Source organism: Dermacentor variabilis, chromosome 11, assembly GCF_050947875.1.
Source record: "Dermacentor variabilis isolate Ectoservices chromosome 11, ASM5094787v1, whole genome shotgun sequence".
Classification (NCBI taxonomy): domain Eukaryota; kingdom Metazoa; phylum Arthropoda; class Arachnida; order Ixodida; family Ixodidae; genus Dermacentor; species Dermacentor variabilis.
The window spans coordinates 48,502,895-48,523,754 of NC_134578.1; the positions used below are offsets into that span (position 1 = coordinate 48,502,895).

At 43.2% G+C, this 20,860-nt stretch overlaps 1 protein-coding gene across 1 annotated transcript; it reads left to right on the forward strand.

Moving 5' to 3' along the window:
* The first annotated feature begins 1,653 nt into the window (after positions 1-1,653).
* Positions 1,654-17,554, forward strand: LOC142563085 (15-hydroxyprostaglandin dehydrogenase [NAD(+)]-like). Its single transcript, XM_075673604.1, has 7 exons — positions 1,654-1,828; positions 6,286-6,409; positions 8,440-8,546; positions 11,315-11,411; positions 14,273-14,349; positions 15,795-15,949; positions 17,372-17,554. The coding sequence occupies exons 1-7, from the start codon at positions 1,730-1,732 to the stop codon at positions 17,487-17,489; spliced, it is 777 nt and encodes a 258-aa protein (XP_075529719.1). The 5' UTR covers positions 1,654-1,729; the 3' UTR covers positions 17,490-17,554.
* The last annotated feature ends 3,306 nt before the right edge of the window (positions 17,555-20,860 follow it).

A 20,860-nucleotide genomic window follows, 5' to 3' on the forward strand; every position in this document is an offset into this window, starting at 1 on the left:
GCACGTTTCAGAGTAATTGGCTGTGATATTGTCGTTTGGAAAGAGCAGTGTATTCGTAAAGCAGACAGACTCAAATTGATGTACTCTATTAGCTATCGCAGCAGCGACAATGTAAACAATAGATTGCAACGAGCAACTACGCCTTCAGCGACAGCAAGTTGATAGGCGTATATGACAAGTCATGGTCTAAGGTATCGCAAACGGATGGGCATCTAGTTCCACCTCTTTCCTATTTATGATGGGGGCGAAATGCGAAAACACCCGTGTACTTAGATTTACGTGCACGTTAAAGCAACCAGGGGATCCAGATCTCTGTAGTGTCCCACTACTGCGTGCCTCATAATCAGAATGGGGTTTAGGCACGTAAAGCCCCATAATTTTTCTTTTTTCCTTCGCGATTATATTAAGCTGTTGCCTTGTTCTTTAACAGGCTTTTATGAGAATCGCAACGCACGCACAACGTGGTAGTAAAAGCATTCGTGAGCTCCCGATCCCTCACATTGCGTCATCTCCCACTGCACACTGCCTTCGGATTTTCTCACTGTGAAAAGACGTACTGCACTAATACCGTCCGGTCAACGTAAAAACATTATCGTATTCCAAAAAATACAAATAACGAGAAGATCGCTACACCGTCAACAACTACCAAGCCACTTCTGGAAGCGATCACCAAAACAAATATTTGCGAGCTGTGCGTTTTCGTGACGCTTACAGTAATGCACCCGGATGGACATTATCGGTCGATAACCTGGTCCTCCACCGTGAGGACCAATCTCTTCGTCAAGTGTGGAAGAGTGCCAGAGTTACAAGTATTTTGAAGGGGACGCGACAGTAACGCAAGGGCTTGCGTAGTTAAACTGCCTTACAAATCTACACAGCGAATACCAGTGAAGCTTCTCGGCCTATGGGAGTTGTCTTCAACAGGAAGACCATCTCCTCGAGCGACGAGGTTACTGCGAATAATGTTGCTGCCTCTAGGACTTTCCGTTGAAGAATAAGAATTACATGCGAGAGAAGCGGTCGCGACAGCACGGAAAAGAACACGAAGGGACGGTTATTTTCTTCCATGGCCTCAAAGCTTATGACAGTCTTGAGGTAAACATGATTACTTCTTGTTGCTGCGTCCTGCCTAAAGTTTCGTTAAGGCAAAGGCGTCACATTGGGTATGTCGTGCGATGTTTAGCGTGGTGTCCGAGAAGTAGAGGAAGGGGGCGACGAATGAAGCCAGCAACACAGAATTGAAGAAGTACAGAGTGTGAATTCAGCTCGGAGCTCTAAGCTGCAGCGAAGAGAACAAGATGTGAGTCCCATAAAATTTCAAAAAAGTTAGCTCAAAAAATTAAGAAAGTTCGCAATGCGGTGTCCCTACATCGCTTCAGGGCTAATCACATTAACGTCGCTTTAATCGTGCGATGACTTCTGCCGGAATTTTTTTTTTTTTGCTGGGGTGGCAGACAAGCGCGCAAGGAAAGCCGATAGGAGCTGCCAGTGACGCATTACACACTTCACAAACTCAACTGCTTTCAAGCACCAAGGTCTGCGTACGTTTTATCAGCCAAGGACGATATCTCTTCCCTCGCTCGCATCCAGCCACAGCCTCCCTTGAACCCTCGCGACCGGCTCGGAGATACCAGAGAGGGTTTCTAAAACTGGGACACCGCGAACACGCTTTGAGCCGACAACGTGGATTGACCGCTCTTGCGTTAGCAGGCTTTCGGAGGTATTGACCATGAGTGACTCTCTCCACGGAAAAGTGGCCCTGGTTACGGGTGGAGCTATGGGTCTCGGAAAAGCAATCACGGAACATCTTCTCCAGCAAGGCTGCCGGGTAAGCTTAGACGAGGTATTTCTTAAGCAGCCGGACTGTTCTAGTGCGTTGGACTCTAAACCTCAGCGCATTGTCCCGGGCATTGTAGTTACAAGGGTTTTGCGGCAATCAGCGAATTGCAAGTGATATTGATGATATATAATTTGCCTGATATACGCAAGCTTTACATACACACCGCGATGTATCGTGAAAATCATCAGCACGAGCTGATGGTTTCACATCCTCGCTCTACATTGGTGTCAACGAAAATGCCAAGTCTTCCTCTGAAGTAACTTCCGTACACTTTGTGATGCTAAACCTAAACAGTCAAGTTGTGAACGAATAAAGTTATTTTAAATCTGGATCGCTGCACAGTCTGCTTGAACAGTTTAGGTCACAATAGCTGATTTATCGGCAGTATAGTTTTGGAATGAGCACTTCAACTTCATGTGCAGTGAGTGATCATAGAATCTGCAATTTTACTAAAAACAGTAACGACCAACTAGTTTAGCGCTGGGTTTGTAATTATTTTCAATTCAACTAGCCATGTGTGATCCCTGACTTGAATTCTTATGCGAGTTGTAATATGCGCGCTAATTTAGTTGATACCAAAGTAGACTATAGTAAATTTTGTAATTAGTAACTGCTTAATCCTGAGATAAATTTTTTTGTTCAACCTGCATACGCCTCTTCACATAAATCCAGATTAGCCAGCCAATTTTTTTTTTATGTGCCACAAGCGATGTAAATTAGTCTTGACGTAATTGTTCTGCGGAAACTCGAAAGGAGGAGGGAAGAAATTAATAAAGGGAAAATGAGACATCCACCCAATCATAGCAATTGCTACGAAGGAAACCCATACGGCTTCCTCGAAAGAAAAGCCTCGCAGTTGAAGAAAAATTCGTCCTGGTCCGAAACTCGAACCCGGGACCACCGCCTTTCCGGAGCAGCCGCTGCACCATCTGAGATAACCTGGCGGCTAGCAGATTGCAGGGCGAAGTCAAGTTTATCGACAACTCGAAGCGAAGGCAACAGTTACTTTCCAGGAAACCGTATGGGCTTCTTTTGTAGCCATTGCAATGATTGGGAGGTTGTCTCATTTTCCATTTATTAAATGAATCTTGTTATCATTTAAAATGCACGGTTTCATAGGGCCTTTCTACTAGTACTAGCTGATGTTTGTGAAACTTTCCATATGACTAAGAAGCCAGAGAAGTGGCTAGAACATGCGTAACGGGCCCTGTCACGGACACTGATAGGCATATTTCTGAGGCAGAAATACGTCAGTGTGCACCAGATACGGGTAGTTAACATTCCAGTTCATTATAATAAAAAGTGGTGTTCGGTCAGAAATAGAGCCGTAGCCTGCTCGGCGTCCAGACAATGACAAAGTCTAGCTTATCTTATGCGACACGTGTTTAGGGCCTCTTGGCAGAAGTCTAATCGTGAAAGTCGGAGAGCATAGGCAAAAAATAGCTGCACGTTCCTTGATAACACGAACGTAGATAGAACTACATTTGCCCCACGTAGAAAGTAAAGCGTATATCAACATGTTTCTTTTCTTTTTTTTGGTACGAACATCGAGTGACACTCTTGTTTCTTGCGCAGCGCTTCCGGTTCACCTACTGAGATGTTCGGGGAGGAAATTTAAGATAAATCACAGAAAAAAGTTAGTGCTGTACAAGATTCATAGGTTTCATTGTAGATATAATATCAGAGCATGAATTTGTTTACAAGTTGAGTTAGTGAAGTGTCTGGAGTACTTATAAATAATTATAAATCACTGAGATAACCAAGGACGAAATTCAAGATATATCAGAACAACAAAAATTAAGAAATAGTACAGTACAAAACTCATGGGTTTCATTATACATAAGATATCATAGCGTACGTTTAGTTGCAGGTTGAGTTACTGAAGTGTCTGGAACAATTAGAAATAATTATAAATCACTGAAACGACCAGGGAGGAAATTTAAAACAAATTAGAAAAATAGAAAATATAGCACTGTACAAAGTTCATGGGTTTCATTATAGATATGATATCACTCCATACATTTAGCTACAAGTTAAGTTACTGAAGTGTCTAGAATAATTAGAGTTAATTTGAAATCACTGTGATAAACATTGACGAAATTCAAAATAAATCAGACTAAAAATAGAAAAGAAATAGTGCAGTACAAAACTCATGGTTTTCGTTATAGATATGATATCAGAGCATACGTTCAGCTACAAGTTGAGTTACGAGAATGTCTTGAATAATAAAAATTAATTAGAAATCACTCATTGTCGCACAACTTTAGAGACCCGCCACATGAGCACAACTTTGGCCAAATTCCTGGAACCCTGGAAGCAAATTGGGCGTACTTTACTTTACTTGCACATTGTTTTCGAATGCGGATCGAAGTCCGCATAAACATTAGGGACAAATGTTGGTTTCCTACCTTACCCCATCCTACCTGTGGGCATATGCGGATGCAAGCATCATGCCCCATTTCTGAACTAAAAAGAATAGCAGCTAAAATTCTTTCTGTTGATTTCGGATTAAGTTTCTTTTTCTGGTACAGTGGACGCGCTTGCTTTACTCACACTACTAACAATTTCATTTGCACGCCTGCTGAAGCCTACAGTGAAGCACAGCCTACAGAAAACTGGAGTACAAGGCGCCGCGAGTATAAACAATTGCGCGACTTCCACACACCTAGCAAGAACAAACGTGTAATTTGCGACGCATATTTATTTCTGAAGCATACTTAGGCGTCCAACGAAATGTGTCAACTGGGACGCAAACGCTTTTTGAGGCATACTTACGCGCCAGCAGTGAATGTAAACTCACTATGGCGTAGCTGTTCTCAAGAGGCATTGAAAAGCTAATTACTTTCGGAGAACTTGAAGACAGCTCAAGAATATGTTGACACGTAGTCCCAGTCTCGAGTTCTCCATTTTTATGAACGTCTATGTTATCATTTACATTCATTTATTATAAAATATATAGTACACAGGGTGTTTCAGCGAACACTTTCATAAATACGTAAAGTTTGCCTGTGGCGGATAGCACAATTCTAGTTCATGAGCTCGCCTACTCGAAGAGACGAACACTGATTGCACAGAAAGTTAAATGCGCTAATTCGAATAATTAACAAACATTTACTAATTAGGGTCTTAAGTTATTATTTGACGGTCCATATTTCCATTTGCAAATTGTAGCTGTGGAATTCGCAAGTCTAATCCACTTGCAACAAATTCTCAGGCTGAGGACAGTTCTGAGATATTAATTCCCGTACTTTGCAGAGACCTACAGTGGCGTTCCAGTTCTCTTTGTGTCTCAATGCATAAAACGATGTTCGGTTAAGAAAGTGACTTACATTAAATTAAAAGTAACATGACTTTTGTAAAGAAAGTAACATCAAATTAAATCAGAGTTTGTATTACAGCGAAGGTTTGTTAAGCGGACTTATTGGAGTCGGTTGACTGTCAGCAAGGCGCGTAGTGCTGGCACCAAGGCTCACCAAGATGGCACACTCGCCCCGAATCACGTGATGGCAACGGGTCTTGGAAGCGTGCCGATCTTCTTCCTTACAAAACACATATTTCTTGGTTATCAGCTTGGGTAATGCGTAGTTTGTCGAACAGGAAGCCATATACACGGGGAAGTGGGCCTCTCGCAGAAATTCACGGAAAAAGATTCGCGCTTACCGTTGCTTTCTTCTTGCTCAAGTTTCGCAAAAACATCGCATTTTTAAGCCAGATCATTCACTGTAACACTTGGTGCAGTTATGCTTGCCTGTTTTAGTGGGGAAAAAAGCGCAGCTGCTTTCATGGAAGGGGTAGCCAGTTGCTGAGACGAAGCAGACAGCAAAGACATTTGTGGTCGCAAGGCGACAGTTGCTGCAAGCAGCCGTTTCAGGAGTGATTACACGTGTTTCAGAGCAGTGGCAGGCACTCGGCAGTCCTCCCAGAATGGCTACTATCTACTGCTAAAACATCTAAAACATCTATCCAAAACAAATCCGTACTGGCACCGCTTTCACAGTAGTTAGCGTCCCCTCTGAAAATGCCACTTCGTTTTTTTTTTTTAACAACCAGCCACGTAACTGTATTTAGTGCTACACTGAACCATCCGCACCGAAATATTCAATTATGCGAAATCTCAGCAACACCAAAGCACAGCCGGAACCACAAAAATCGTTTCTTTTTCACAATTTTTAAAGGAAAACGGCCGTCCTTGTAGGCGCATTAGGCAAACAAGTTTTGTATTCATTCAGGCAATGATGAAGGAGAATTGCGAGAAGGTTAAGCATGGCGTTATCTGCAGGTCACCACGGCCCCGTGTTATGAATTTCCCAGAGACCACGCAATTTTTAGTTTTGCCTTTGAATGTTACCTCCTTGCTTTTGCACCTCGTATTTTAAATGGTTTGCCTTCATCAGCAAAAGGCCGTCTGATTACAGAACGACTGCTTGCACGTTTACGTTTCGCAGGTTGCGTTCATCGATTTAAATGAATCTGCTGGAATCGACACTGAGCGTGGTTTCAGAGCGACATTTGGAGAGGACCGTGTCATATTTATGAAATGTGACATAACTAAAGACGAAGCTTTCGAAGGTAAGATCCTCTTACCGACAAGTAAGCGCTTCGAAAAAGTTTTCGCTTATCCCTGTCCTATCTTTAGTGGAGTCGTTCGCGTAATCTAATAAGATCCGCTTACCATATTCTACACCGTGAGGCAAATCTCGTGTGTTGTGTTAGAAGGGCAAAAATAAAATTACCTCAGAACATACGTTTGCAGTTGCGTTGCCATCATAAGTAATGCTAGTATGATCTCATAGATGTGTTGGGTAATAATACGCAAGAAACCATTTCATTTACGTACGAACAGATAATTGTTCTGGCACATTGAAATTGTTTTGGCCCAAATATGAAATTTTGCACGCTGTTTCTAGAATAGGAACTATTGTTTCCACATTACTACATTTATAAATGGCCATTCCAACTACAAGCAAAAAAAATAAATAAAAGAGCAAACTCTTCTCGGATCTGTGTAATCCCAAAATTTCCAATAAGCTCCCACTGTCACTCGTGTTTATTATTACGGAAAAGGGTACTTTATTTCGTTTTATATTTTATTTATTATTTCGTTACCACTTTACCCTCTTCATGAATATCATGCTTCTTATAAACCAGCAGTAGGGACACGGAGGGACTCGATCTTTCGTAATTACCCCAACAGAAATCCAACTGGCAACGAGAGCCAAAGAAAGCAACGGGTTGATTAGCTGTGGTTGAAATGGAAATGTATAAAATAATGAATGAAGGGGAAAACTAAAGCGGAACAAAACATTACTTGTCGCCAGTGGGAGACGAATCCACGACCTACACATTACGCCTGGTAGATTTATATGGTCGTGATTGTATTTTATTTTGCACAAAGCATCGAGTTTCCTTTTTTTTTCTCTGGGGGAATCGCGATACAATGTCCACAGAACCTTCAGCACGTGCTTCCCTCGCAGGCAGTACGATGAGAACGCGTCCAAAGTACAGTATAATTACTAAACACCATATCGTGTAAAATGAAGCGGTACTGAATAGTATCTGTACATCCAACATTTGTGGTTGGTCTCAATGGTAGCTGGCCGAACAAGCAGTATGTGAAAAAATCTACAATTAATGAGCGATAATAAGAAGACAAGCCGAAAAACTCTACTTTTCATAAACACAGGAAGGCGACAGGAAGCTGAGCCAGGAGAAGAAAAGGGGAAATACTTTTTCTTTGTGCAAGAGCAATATAAATAAAAAAGTACAGCATGTTGCCTATGTTGATGGGCTCGACTACCCCCCCCCCGCCCCCTACTGCAAGGTTGCCTCCTCCTCCAGTTTCAGCTTTCCCGGTGGCTTACGGGCTATGGTATTGCGCTGCTAAGCACGGGGTCGCGGGATCAAATCCCGGCCGCAGCGGCCGTATTTCGATGAAGTCGAAATGCGAAAACGCGCGTTTCCCGTGCATCGGGGGCACGATAAAGATACCCTGGTGGTCAAAATTCATCCACTATGGCAACCCTCACATTAACGTCATTGCTTTCGCACGCAAAACCCCGGCCTCCAATTCAATTCCTTCAGTTCTGTTAGCGTTTTTGCTTATTGGGTTTATGAAGTTTATTCTAAACATGACTGACTTTCTTTATACTTGTAAAAACTGCGAACTTGTCTTTGCGCATTCTCTGTTTCTATAAATATCGGCTTTTCATATCGAAATAATGGGGGGTTTAAGGAAATACTTCTTATTATAGGTGAAAATAGGACAGTTTTCTTTGCAGTCGGACACAATTTTCATTTTCGTGTACTTGTGCGGAAAGTAATGCAGGTAGCTTCACGGCCACTGACTCGCCCTCACTGCTGCAATCATTTTTTTTTATTTCTTCTTATATGATTTATGCTTCGCACGTGTTAAAGTGTATTTCCTATTATTACTATGTTTATTTGATTTCCTTCTAAGCAAACTTCTATTTATCCTTGAACCGAATATGATTAGCTTGAAATGCAGTGCTTCCGACCTCTGCACTTGCACCTCATTTGACCCTGCCTACAGAGTGACAAGGTTGTAACCTGACATAAGTGTATTTCTCTTTATTGGGAAGATTGCTTTGTCCGAGCAAAGAAGAAGTTTGGACGACTGGACATTGTGGTGAACAACGCCGGTTTCGCCGGGGAGGAAAGTTGGAGAAAGATATTTGAGATCAATACAGTAAGTACGTTGCACATCAAAGTGCATATTCAATGTATATACGTGCAGCTGAGTGCATTGTCCCCAACGTCACTTTTTTCGGATCTGGCAGTGGGGTTAAACCACTCCCCTGTAACCCAACTGTGGAAGAATCTCAAGGCGTATTCGAGTCTTTCTCCTCTAAGTCAACTACGTGTTGCATGGGCTGAGATAGTTTGTGCGCAGCATTGAATTTACTTGCTAGACATACTTTACAAGCTCCTGTATAAGCTATGTGCATTCCGGAACAACTCAAGAAAAAAACTGAAGGCTCATTTGTTGTATTTTTCTCTCATCCTGCTACGTGCCTTGACTTTCCTTGGCCAGCCAGCTACGGTTTCCTGTTGGTCGTTCGATTAGTCCGACGCAGCAAGCCCACTAATATACTATGGAATTCATCCGCAAAATAGTTACAATCAGCCCGCTTGCGTACGTCATAACAAAAACGCAAATTGCAACAAAATATGTGTTTATATGTTGTCTTCTCATCGAAATCCCTAAATCATACGGAACTTCTAATGATAATAACGTATATTATTAAACGGCTTCCCTAATATTCTCGCATAACCTGTATTAGGCGTGATAAATGCTTGGGACGATGCGTATGTCCGCCTGATGCTTCGGCTCCTATAGCTCGGAATTTCGATCAAAAAATGGTGCCACTGAACAAACGTCGGTTCTACTTAATAAAAAAAATTGATCGCGAACAAAGCCTGTACATTCAGTGTTTGCACATGTGTATTTCTAAATCATAGAGACCTCTTAATTAGGTAGGGCATGATGTTCGTCAGCTGCTTTACACTGCTCGGCTTTCGTACATTTGTTTCGCCATATTTCGTGCAGCGTAGGTACTTGCCTACTTTCACCCAATCTTGAGGAATGCGTATGTGTCACTGTGGCTAAGGGAGTATAAAATAGATAAAGTTGTTAACATATATGTCACTCTTGTCGCTTCGTATACAACTTTCCTCACCAATCTTTTTCTGGACAAGCATCGTACATCACCTTTGTCCTCAGACATCACTGCATCCCTTTATCACAGTCTACGTCCGCCTTGTCGGGTGTATCCACTTCACCATATCATTTTAGCAATAAGGGCAGTGTCCTTTTTGTCGTTTTTATGGGCGCACAGCTATTCTCGGCACGTACTTTTGCAGTGGTGACTTCGTTTAGTAGCGACACTCCATTTTGCAGTAAGGCCAGGAATTTACATTAAAGTAGCAACTTGTCTATTCGCTGTAACAACCCTGAATCTTTATCGACGAGGGGCAATCTTGTCTTCTGTACAAGACACGAGCTTGGAGACAAATTCAATCCTACCATGAAGTTTCGTCGTATCGCTACTTATACTTCAACGGGGCTCGCCTACTGCACTTAGAGAGAAATTCTGATTTTTGAAGCATTTCATTTAAGTAAAATTTGAAGCTCTTTGCATTCGAAGTAGTTCAAATTAAAAATTCAAGCCATTCCACTTTGTGAATGTGGGTGACCAGTGGGGCTGCATATATAGTGATAAATATGTTGATAATAAATATGTTGATTGAAAATAAAAGACTCATACAAGAATTAATTTCGTTTTTTATCATGTCTCGTTGTTTGTTTAAATTGCATACTCAATGCCTTTCTTATTTTTAACTTTCTATTGTTTGCTTTCTTTTAATTTATTATATAGTCAGCAAGGTGACAATCGCTTTAGGATCTCTATGAAATACGGCGAGTGGCTCTGTGGCTACACCGGAAAGGTTCTTGGCTAATGTGATGTCTGCACACGACCGATGACGCGTCGTGGGCACACTGGTGCTTGTGTAGCATTGACTGCCGAACCTTTGCAAGAGAAACGCCACGAACCACTTTCCGGCTGGCCGAGACGCGCCTCATGTTGAAATCACCCACGATTACGATGAGAGTGGAATAATCCCTGGGGGTGACCTAACCAAAGTTGGACACCCTTGGCCTTTGCGGCGCGATCTTCGCCCGTATTACGTGTCGCCCGCCGTCGCCGCGCACACTCCCGATTCTCTTCATGAAGGTGTCCCTCGTAGGTGCGCTGTCTTTTCCGCAGGCCTCACCGCACGCGGCCTACCCATTGTATGGGTGGAAAAGAACGGAGATAAGGTTCTGGGGTTCGCTTACAGAGCCCGTGACGTCAAAGCGCAACCCATACTAAGCAGTGTCCGGTTCGGTTTTACTTTTTTATTACGATATTTTTATCACAGTTCTGACACTTCCAACGATAAAACGCAGCTGCAGCATACTCGGCTATACGCTTCTGCTTTGTGCTTTAGCTCTTTTAGCTCTGGTGTGGCCGCCAGGTTTTTTGCCTACGCCCACAAACCACCAGAACCTATCGTATAACAACTCCAGTTTAATAAGCGTACCCTGTGAAGCTTTTTGATACAAACGTAGTTGGTTCGTGGCCTTGCCAGGTTTGTAATTAAGCAGATTCATCGGGAATTTCGTTCAGATTTGTAAGTCCAATATTGGTCTGCGCCCCTCTCGAAATCCCGCGACAGTCGTAAGCAAATCGCTTCCACCTTCGAGTGTACCTCCTGGTTCACTCCTGGAATTCTTACTACAGTACTTACTCCTAATAATGATCATTTTACACCAGAAACTCGTAGGTTCATTTATAATCCTCCTGTTCTTTCACTCACGGACGCTGCACGAAAGAGCAGACCCTGTCTCCAATCATGTGATTCTTTCTAATAATGTACATTATCGACTTGTTGCTTGACATATTCATTGTTTAGATGGCGGTATACTTCGGGACACTCCTGGCACTAAAATATATGGGAAAAGACCGAGGCGGAGAAGGAGGCTACGTAATCAACATTGCATCCATTGCCGGTACGTATACCTCTTTTGCAACGTACGCTTCTAACACAAGTACGAATATTCATTGCAAGAAACACACCAAGCAAGTCTGACCAAGTAATATATTATAGGGTGATAGTTATATACTTCTGCAACATTTTTAATACCGCGTTGTTCCAAGCTAACTTTTCCTTCTGGCGAGCTGACCACCAATTGTCAGCATATAGAGTAATAGTGTAAATGGTACACACGCTGTAACCTCTGCTCGATTTCCATATGTCGAGTTCGTCGTATGTAGAGAGTTGAATAAGTTAACAGCCATTTGAAATGTATTCAAAATTCTCTGTTAAGAAATGTTTCTCGTCGATACTACCCCCTTGTCACACAATTTACTACCTTAGTATAAATTCGCTTGGTAACGCTAAAATTCTTAACATTACTGACTGAACAGTGCACTCACTTTCACTATTGAATTTCAAAAATTTGAAACCCAGTTGGCATCATTAGGGACAAAGTTTCTAGTTCGCAACGCTTATACCGAACCAGCTCTGGTGTATTCTAGAGTGAGTCGTACGCATACGTATATGTGTGTTGTATAAAGGGTGGAAACATCACATCCGGCAGTGCTAACTGCGGTTGGAATTGGTAACTGAAACGCATTACTAAGAGCGAGAACCTTGTTTAGTCAACAATCTTAAGAGCTTTCATGCTACCAACTGCAGTTATACCGAAGTAGTAAATAGTGTGACCACTGGGTACTTAGGAAAACAACCTTTCTTTTGAAGAGCGTTGGATAAATTGGTTTTTACAGCTGCAAACACCGCAGGTCATAAAGAAAGTCGAAGTCTTCCTCGGGCAACAACAAAGAATGCTCTTTACATCCGGTCGTTCTGCTCCAGGCTCTAGTGGTCAGGGCTATAGGAGGCACTAGACGTGAAGTCTTTACGATACGCCATCTTCCGTGGCGTTACATTAGCCATGGTAATAACTTGAGGCGCTTATCACCACGCGGGGAAGTGATAACCAAGGAGAGTGTTTCCCTACCCTCTCAAGCTCAACTAGCAATTGTGCCACTACCCGACGTAGAAAGCGCAACTTGTCCCTCAGTGCGTATCTGTTTTGGACAAGACAGCGACGGCGGCCTGCCCGTAGAAAAAAAAAAGTGATGCTGGGCAAAGCACGAACTTAGTATGGAAATTCTATGCACGACAAGGAATCATTGAAGGCGCAAAGGCTAACTGCTCGCGCACGCAATCACAGTGAATGGCACCGAATCTTTTTTTTGTCACGTGTATACAATGCAGGGGAGCAATAAAGACGGCTGTAACAAAAATAACTAAGCTACAACTTAGCTCCACTAACACCCTCAAGTATACGATAACGTACTTACATTGTGGTGATTGTGGCGTCTCGACAGCAGCTCACGACTGCGTCACAGACCAATTCCCGCACTCCCATTTAGCAAGGTCACGTGCTTTAATATCTTACTAACTGACGATGTCACATACAGTGCGATGCGCTCGCGTACCCCCAGCACACATCGTGTTTTCTGTTAGATACATTCAAAGTGGGGGAAGTCCGCGTGTAGTGTTATAAATGCGCGATAAATGGTGAGGGAAAGCATATGTCTTCTAGCGCAGCATCCAAGAACTCTAAACATCAGACCAGGAGCGTTTCCTTTTTTTTCACCTGCTTCTTTCGTTCCACAGTATTACACACCAGTTTCTCACACTGTCCTCTCCTGACAGCTAGCGCTTAGAGGCTGTATTAGGCTACACTGTATCGGTGTATTAGGCTGCACTGCAATCAGTATCGGCCCACATTTTCTGTCTCCATTGCTTTAAGAATATGGCCACATTTTCTACTAGATATAGATGCTTCCTGAGTAGATGGAGTCCGCATATCATGGTATTCGTTTTCGTTTAGATACTAGATACCTAAAAATTGGGTGAAGTCTGCCTATAACGATGTGATGTTCAATGTTCGAACTCGCGTTATGTATGAATCAATTAGACCTGCTAAATATTGTTTTGTTATAGAAAAGCTAACTTTTATTACCATCATACGCCACTATATCTATACACAATATGGTCACTAAACAATTTTATTTGTTTTCCCTTCAAAAAGACATTTTATTTCTTTTTTACCTGTAAGGCCGAAGACACGTTACAGAGGGTAGGATACAACAGCTACAACAAGCACAATTATTATTATATAGAACAAGAGGGAATACAAAATTAGAGCACCATTCTTTTTTAGTCACTTTCAGATACCTAGAATGCTTGCTGGTTTAAGTCACTAAATGTTAAATCATTTGTCGCATTATTTCAGCATGAAGTAACCACTCGACGAAATTGAGATATTTTGTGCTGGGTGACTAATTTACTTACTTCATTTTTTACACTGGAAGAAATCAAACAGAACATCGGATTTTAAAAGCTAGGCTGACCTATATTTCGTCCTCCCCTACGCTTTAATAAGAGAGCGGTTAAGTTTTTTTACATAATTACTCTTCATTAAATGCCATTTGCTGCTTTTGTTGTGCATAACTAGCAGTAGCCTGCGATTATTTAAAATGTCTATGTTCCAATTCGCGAAATTAAGGACGATTAGTCAGTGAAATAATCCCATTTCATGAAATGCATGCATTTACATAGTGAAAGCCACCAGGATGAACATGTCATTTTGTGTCTGAGCATGATTTGGCAGGTTTTCTTTACTGCAGCGGTGGCCCTGAATAATATCACACCTCAGCTAATTCAAATTCTTATGCATAACTAGCAAGCTAACGCCATCAAAATAAACCCATATATCTACATCACGGCGAGCTTAATAGCCGCAGTGGCAATTTTGGACATGAAACGCCTTCGCTAATCATATTATCAATTTTTCAGGCTTGATCGTCTGCCCCCCCATTCCGGCATACAATGCATCCAAGTATGGAGTCATAGGACTCACAAGAGCATTCGGGGTAAGTATAAAGACAGGTAAATATTTATGTATTCTCGCTTCACATATGGTTATGCTTACTTTTTGCACATATAGATGCGTTGTACATGTAGTCCCGTTTACGGCAGAGGCCAGCTCCAGCATCGCTGAACGGTGAAAAAGAAAGGACTTTCAAGCTGCAACACCGCAGTGTGCTTGATAGAAAGCACATTGCTAGAAGAAATTGTACAGTCACATGCGATATTAGCTGCAGCGCCATGCTGTGTGTTTCTTTCCTGGTCAGTTTTCATTATAGGGCCTTCCTTCCTTCCATGTGAGTTACCTTGCATAAAGCAAGTACAACAATCATAGAGCAATTACTCGGTTCACGTTGCCTTGCGTAGCACATTTTCCTTGAGGAGGTAAGAAATGTGCAATAACGGAACAGAAAATATTTTCCAGGATGTCAGCAGTCGACTTAAGCAAGAGTCGTTTAGCGTATTGGTGGAAAAAATGAACGCAAGAGATTCATACGACCAGAGTTGTTACAGCTGGCATAGTTAAACAAAGAATTGTTGAGGAAGAGAACAAAGATGAAGGAGATGTGTACAAGAATGCTAGAATGAAAAGCATGTACAGCATACGTGAATACTTATTCAGGCTACGTGACTAGTTTGAAATAGGATGCCAATAAGTCATCACCATTACGATGTCTTGCTGAACTCACACGAAGCTTGGTGGCAAAACTTGTTAACTGCGCAAACTATCCTGCTATTATTCATTGTCCCATCGAATCATAGGCTGAATCATTCCTTCCTAGGACTTCAGTCGACTGGAATAATCTACCTGCATCATTAGTAAGCATCAGTGACCCCACTCTTTTCAAGAATGCACTAATCAAAATAAAATGATTTATGATGGCAATTGGCATAATTACGTACTTATTCGTGAACATTGTCGGCTTGCTAAAGTATACTCTTTGTGCATTTTCACATTATGTAAGTCTCTGTTTTGGTTGTTATGAATGCATTACTAGTATTTTTCATATCGCTTTTGTTGCCTACACTGGGAATTCCTAGAACTAATCCTGTATTTTTTTTAACTCTTGGAATGTATTCTCGCCCCTCCCCTCTGCAATGTACAATTATGTACCTTGAGGGTATCACAAATAAAAATAAGATAAACACTAAACTAAGACTTCGAAAAGTGCGCGGCAGCACTACTCTCCGTAAGGAGCTGCCACTGCGTCTCAATAGCGCACGGTGATGATAGCTGAGCTAACTACAGCAACAAGGTCTATTAACGACTATAGTAAGCACCTAAAAGGAAGCGGGGCTTCTCAACGAACTCGTCTCCTGGCTAACCGATGAGCGTTATTGTAGCCCAGTGCCTTCTCTCTCGAGTGCCAGGAATTTCTTGCACTAGGTGTAGCCTCGCAAGTGCCTCAAGTCTAGGTCCTTTCCTGAATCACTCTAACTGGCGTTTCAGACTGATCTGTACTACACCCGCACGGGGGTAAAGGTGAGCTGTCTATGCCCGGAACCCATCGAGACGGCCATGTGGCGTGGAATAACGAGCTTCTGCCAGGAGATTGCCCTGAACACGCCTTATATCACTGAGAACTACAGCAGTGGGGTGCAAAGGTAAGCAAAAGTGCTTGAGGAGAGGAGAACGGGTTGAGCAGGGCATCAAAGGAAAACTATGAGCATTACTTCCCGCACATATGTCTAGAAATTGTCGAAACACGCGCGCAGCTCGTTGCCTCTTTCTTGACACTAGGCCAAATATAAATAGGACTTAAATGTTCTGAGAAACTATTCACCTAACGTTTCAGTTAACTGTTGCATAAATTTGTTCATCAGTGCGCTAAATTCATCGTGATAGAAACAATGGCGCAAGTTTCTGCCGACTGATGCCCCTCAGAAAAATTGGGGTTATCAGTAGATGTCTGATGATGATATTAGGCTCAGCCCCACTCACTGGTGAGCGCGATTGGGATTATATATAAACATTAAATTTTGGTGAATGAACATGAAAGACTTAGTACATACTTTGTATAGAGAATTACGTTGGCAATACTACCACGAAACTACAGGGCCTTCTCTGGTCTTCGGCCTTATAGTTTCAGTCAAGTTTCTTCCTATTGGATGCTTATAGGTCACATATAGGCAAAGAGGGAGACTTAGGCAAAGTACTCTACCGTATTAGCTTTTCCGAGGTGCCTGTGCAGTTCCTAGAACTACTTTTATAAAGAATTCTTGGCCACTAAACGGGCAGTACATGTTTTGAAGCAGAAGACTGGGAAACAAAAGAAAGTGAATCCCACGTTCGACTTTTCCATACGAGGAAATACGAAGGTTCTGGTGTTCGTTGAAAAAATGCACTTTAACTGTGTCCGCTCTTAAATCAGGTGCACTTTTGCTTCCGTATAAGGAAAGAAAATTAGATAATAAGCAGTGTCACTGCTGTCTGTCTGAACGCTGACTTCTGTATAAGAGCCGCAAGCAGACTTGACTGAAAAGGAAGTTTTTCTCTCGCTTTTCTTTTGCGTATATTTACTTTCAACTTACACATTATCGTCGTGATTGCGTGATCCCGCTTCTGTCATGCTCATATGTCCGACTCTTATGTATTTATACTATTGAACATTACATAGTCGCGTGACCTGCAGTGACCGGCGCTACTGTGTGTCACCTCTACTCTTGTACTTTATTCTTTGAGATTGGTCATCTCGCTCTTTCTCTCCGTCCTCCCCTCCTTCCAATCTTCCATTACTATGTTTCTGTCTCCTCCTTTCTGAAGAGTAGGCAGGCGTTGTGCCCCTTACGTTAGCAGTTGTCAGCCTACTCCCCGCTTTCGCTTTCCTGTCATATGCACGTATGTTTTGTAAACAAATAATAATAGCATATAAACTGCAACGTACATTCTTCCTTCCACTCAACATAAGGTGCAAATTAGTAGGCTTCATCCGTGACGCTGCCTTGTAGGGTACATGTCGCGGATTTGAGGGAATTATTCCTGCCACTGTGTCTTTGTGCGCTTGGATTCTTTTCAACTCTTTCCAGGCCTGAGAACGTCGCCAAGGGAGTGATTAAGCTCATCGAAGATGGCGTGAATGGCGCGGCACTGCTTTCTCTTTACGACGAGGGACTGGTGTACCACGAATTCTCGAGCGTCCGATGATCTTTCCTATAACTGGTCGTGACTGTGATCGGCAACCTGTATAAATGCATCTTTTTTAGCCTCTAGTCAATGCACCCTTGCTCTATGTTCATAACAATATTAATCACTGAGTTTAAGGTAGTTGCCTCTACGTACAAACTTGTAAATTTTGAAACACTCAAGCTTGCTCTTATCGAAAGGCAGTTTTCTGTTACGGATGCCGACATCCAACGGTGTCCTATCAATGTCTACAGTATGCTTAAACTAGACATGTCGAGCAAACAGACCGTTGTTTAACTGAAAATCGGTTGCTAAAGAATTAAGAATGTAAGGACCTTTCAAATCGTGGAACCTTACTGTACGTTCTTCAAAGAATAGTACACACACACACATATAAGCAGGCCCTCGCGCAAGTATTTAATTCTCGTATACTAAGCAACACCAATGCCTCACTCCTTGACATGGCCTACAAGCCCGAGTTGTACTAACAAATGAATGTTCAAGAAAACAAAGGTCAAGGTTAGTGCTTCCTGGAACGCCATAGTGCACTGCTTATTGACTATTGTCGCATTGCGCATCAACGAGTGGGAAAGTTCAGCCACCAAGTTGCCGTTCGGTTTGTTGGTATGGTATGGTATGAAGAACTTTATTGAGGTCCTGAGGGATCAGTCTGGGACTGATGCGGGCCGCTCCCACGTCGGTACAGAGAGGCCGAGCCCCTCTGCCATCACACGGGCCCTCTGGACAGCCCTGAGTTGGTCCGCTAGCACTTCACTGTGCAGCATTCGCTGCCACCACTGTTCACCTCGAGAACCATCACCGGCCAACGCCAAGCAGCGCCACAGCATGTGTTGTAAATCGAGCAAACCCCCACACTTACTACAATAGACTGAAACCCCGCAGTCCGGATTAATTTTATTCATGATGACCGGGTTAGGGTACGTCCGTGTCTGCAGAAGCCTTAATGTAACTGCCTGCGGCCTACTTAATTTAGGATGTGGCAACGGGAATGCCCTGCGCCCTAAGTAATAGTGCTTGGTTATTTCGTTGTAGGTTAACAGTTGGTCCCTGTACTCAGGAGCGGGAGATCCAGCCCCTTCAGGGAGTACACGGCACACTAATCCTCGTGCCTCCCTGTGCGCCACCTCGTTGAGGTTACGCGGGGCTCCCTCCACTGTCCCCATGTGCGCCGGGAACCAAGTAACGGTATGCGAAGTGATATCCCTACCCTGCAGCAGTCTGTTAGCCGGTTCCGCAACAAGTCCTCTCGAGAAGGCTGTAATCGCAGATCGCGAGTCGCTGAACACCAAAACTCTTCTAGAATCAAGTAGTGCTAGAGCAATAGCCACCTGTTCAGCAACCCCCGGGTCTTTGGTATAAATGGAAGCAGCATTTCTAACGCTCCCTTTGCCATCTACTACCACCACCGAATAAGCATTTTTACCATTAATCCATGCGGCGTCAACAAACGCAGACTCCTCCTCCTGATCCTTTGCCTCTCGCAACAAAGCCCTAGCTCTCGCGACCCGCCTCCCTACATTGTGCACGGGGTGCACATTCCGCGGAAATGGACGAACCATGATATTTGCCCTAAGGTTCACGTTCAACTCGTGTAGGGGCGCCCTATCGTGCGACACAGCCACCGATTCTTCAATTGACTGTAATATATACCTACCCGCTGGTGTACCTAGCAACCGCTCCCTCTGTGCGGTACGTTGAGCCTCAGCAATTTCATCTAAAGTATTATGCAAACCCAGTCGTAACAACATATCGTTTGACGTAGTCATAGGCAGACCAAGCGCAGCCTTGATGGCTTTTCTGATTAATGCTTCCAATTTATTTTTCTCCCCCCTATTCCAATTTAGCATAGCTGCCACATACGAGAAATGACACATAATAAATGCGTGAACTAAGCGCATCGCACCTTCTTCTCCTAAACCCCTATGCCTATTAGAGATCCGTCTTATAAGTCTTATGGCCTCCTCCGTTTTCTTGGTAATACGCTGAATGGTTCTAATGTTCGATCCGTTCGCTTCAAGTACAAAACCCAGGACCCTGATTGCTTCAACTTTGGGTATCACCGACCCTTCCCTAGTATGAATTCTAATGCAAGGCTCAACTTCCGGTACCCAACCCCTCGGCCTACGACCTAGCTTCTTAGATTTAAAGATCAACAACTCCGACTTTTTAGTGGAGCACTTGAGCCCCATGAGACCCAGGTACTCCTCCGTAAGCGTTACCACCTGCTGCAGCCTAGCCTCAAGCTCTCCATCACTACCACCGACACTCCATATAGTAATGTCATCTGCGTAGATAGAATAGCCAATATCCTGGACAGTGTCCAGTCTATTAGCCAACTTCGACATCGCCAGATTGAATAACATAGGCGAGAGTACAGATCCCTGCGGAGTACCACAGCAACCCAATTTAACGACTTCTGATTTTATCTCCCCAAACCTGAGACATGTCTTTCTATCCGTAAGGAAAGCCTTGACAAAATTGAAAAGCCGCTGCCCCATATTCAAGTCCGATAGCACCCGTAGAATGAAAGAATGTCGGATTTTATCAAAAGCTTTTTCCACATCAAGTCCAATTAGTGCCTTAGTATCCCTTGTTCGCCGGTCAAGGATCTGATGCTTAATCCTGATCATAGCATCCTGAGTCGAGAGGCCGGGCCGAAATCCTATCATCGAATGCGGAAAGACCCCATTGCCCTCAACATAACGCGTTAGCCTATTTAAAATGGCATGCTCAGCGACTTTTCCCAAACACGACGTCAGGGAAATAGGTCTGACATTTTCAAGCCCTATGGCCTTGCCCGGTTTGGGTATCAGAACAGTAGTTGCCAGTTTCCACTCTTCCGGGAAAGAGCCTTCCTTCCATAGGCAATTGATCTGCCGCGTAAGGAACTCAATTGACCCATCGTCTAAATTCCGTAGCATTTTATTCGTAATGCCATCCGGCCCTGATGCCGATCGACCATTAAGATTCTGCAGCGCCATCCTGATATCACTTTCAGTAAATTCCGCGTCCATAGCTGCATTTTCGTCTCCACTATATTCCAAAACCACATCAGGTGTATCGTGCCAGGTCTCCAAAGGAAGGTATCTCTGAGCCAAATCCTTTAGCAACTCCTGCTCCGTGGAGTCCCGACACGCCTGATGGACCAGCTTACCTATCACAGTCCTCTGATTAGACCTAGTGTTTGTCTCATCTAGTAAATGTCTGAGCAAACTCCATGCGCCTCCCCTCTTAATGCGACCATCAATAGAATTGCACACTTCATCCCATTGCTGCTTGCACAGTACCCGACAATGGTTTTCAATTTCCTGATTAACCACTGCTATACGCTTTCTAAGCCTTCTATTTAATCTCTGACCCTTCCATCTCGC

Bases quoted from the DNA above. Each gene is read 5' to 3' on its own strand.
- LOC142563085 (XM_075673604.1), top strand. From the start codon at position 1,730: ATGAGTGACTCTCTCCACGGAAAAGTGGCCCTGGTTACGGGTGGAGCT. The intron at 6,410-8,439 runs GTAAGATCCTCT...TTTATTGGGAAG, and splicing joins TAAAGACGAAGCTTTCGAAG to ATTGCTTTGTCCGAGCAAAG. The intron at 14,350-15,794 runs GTAAGTATAAAG...CTGGCGTTTCAG, and splicing joins GACTCACAAGAGCATTCGGG to ACTGATCTGTACTACACCCG.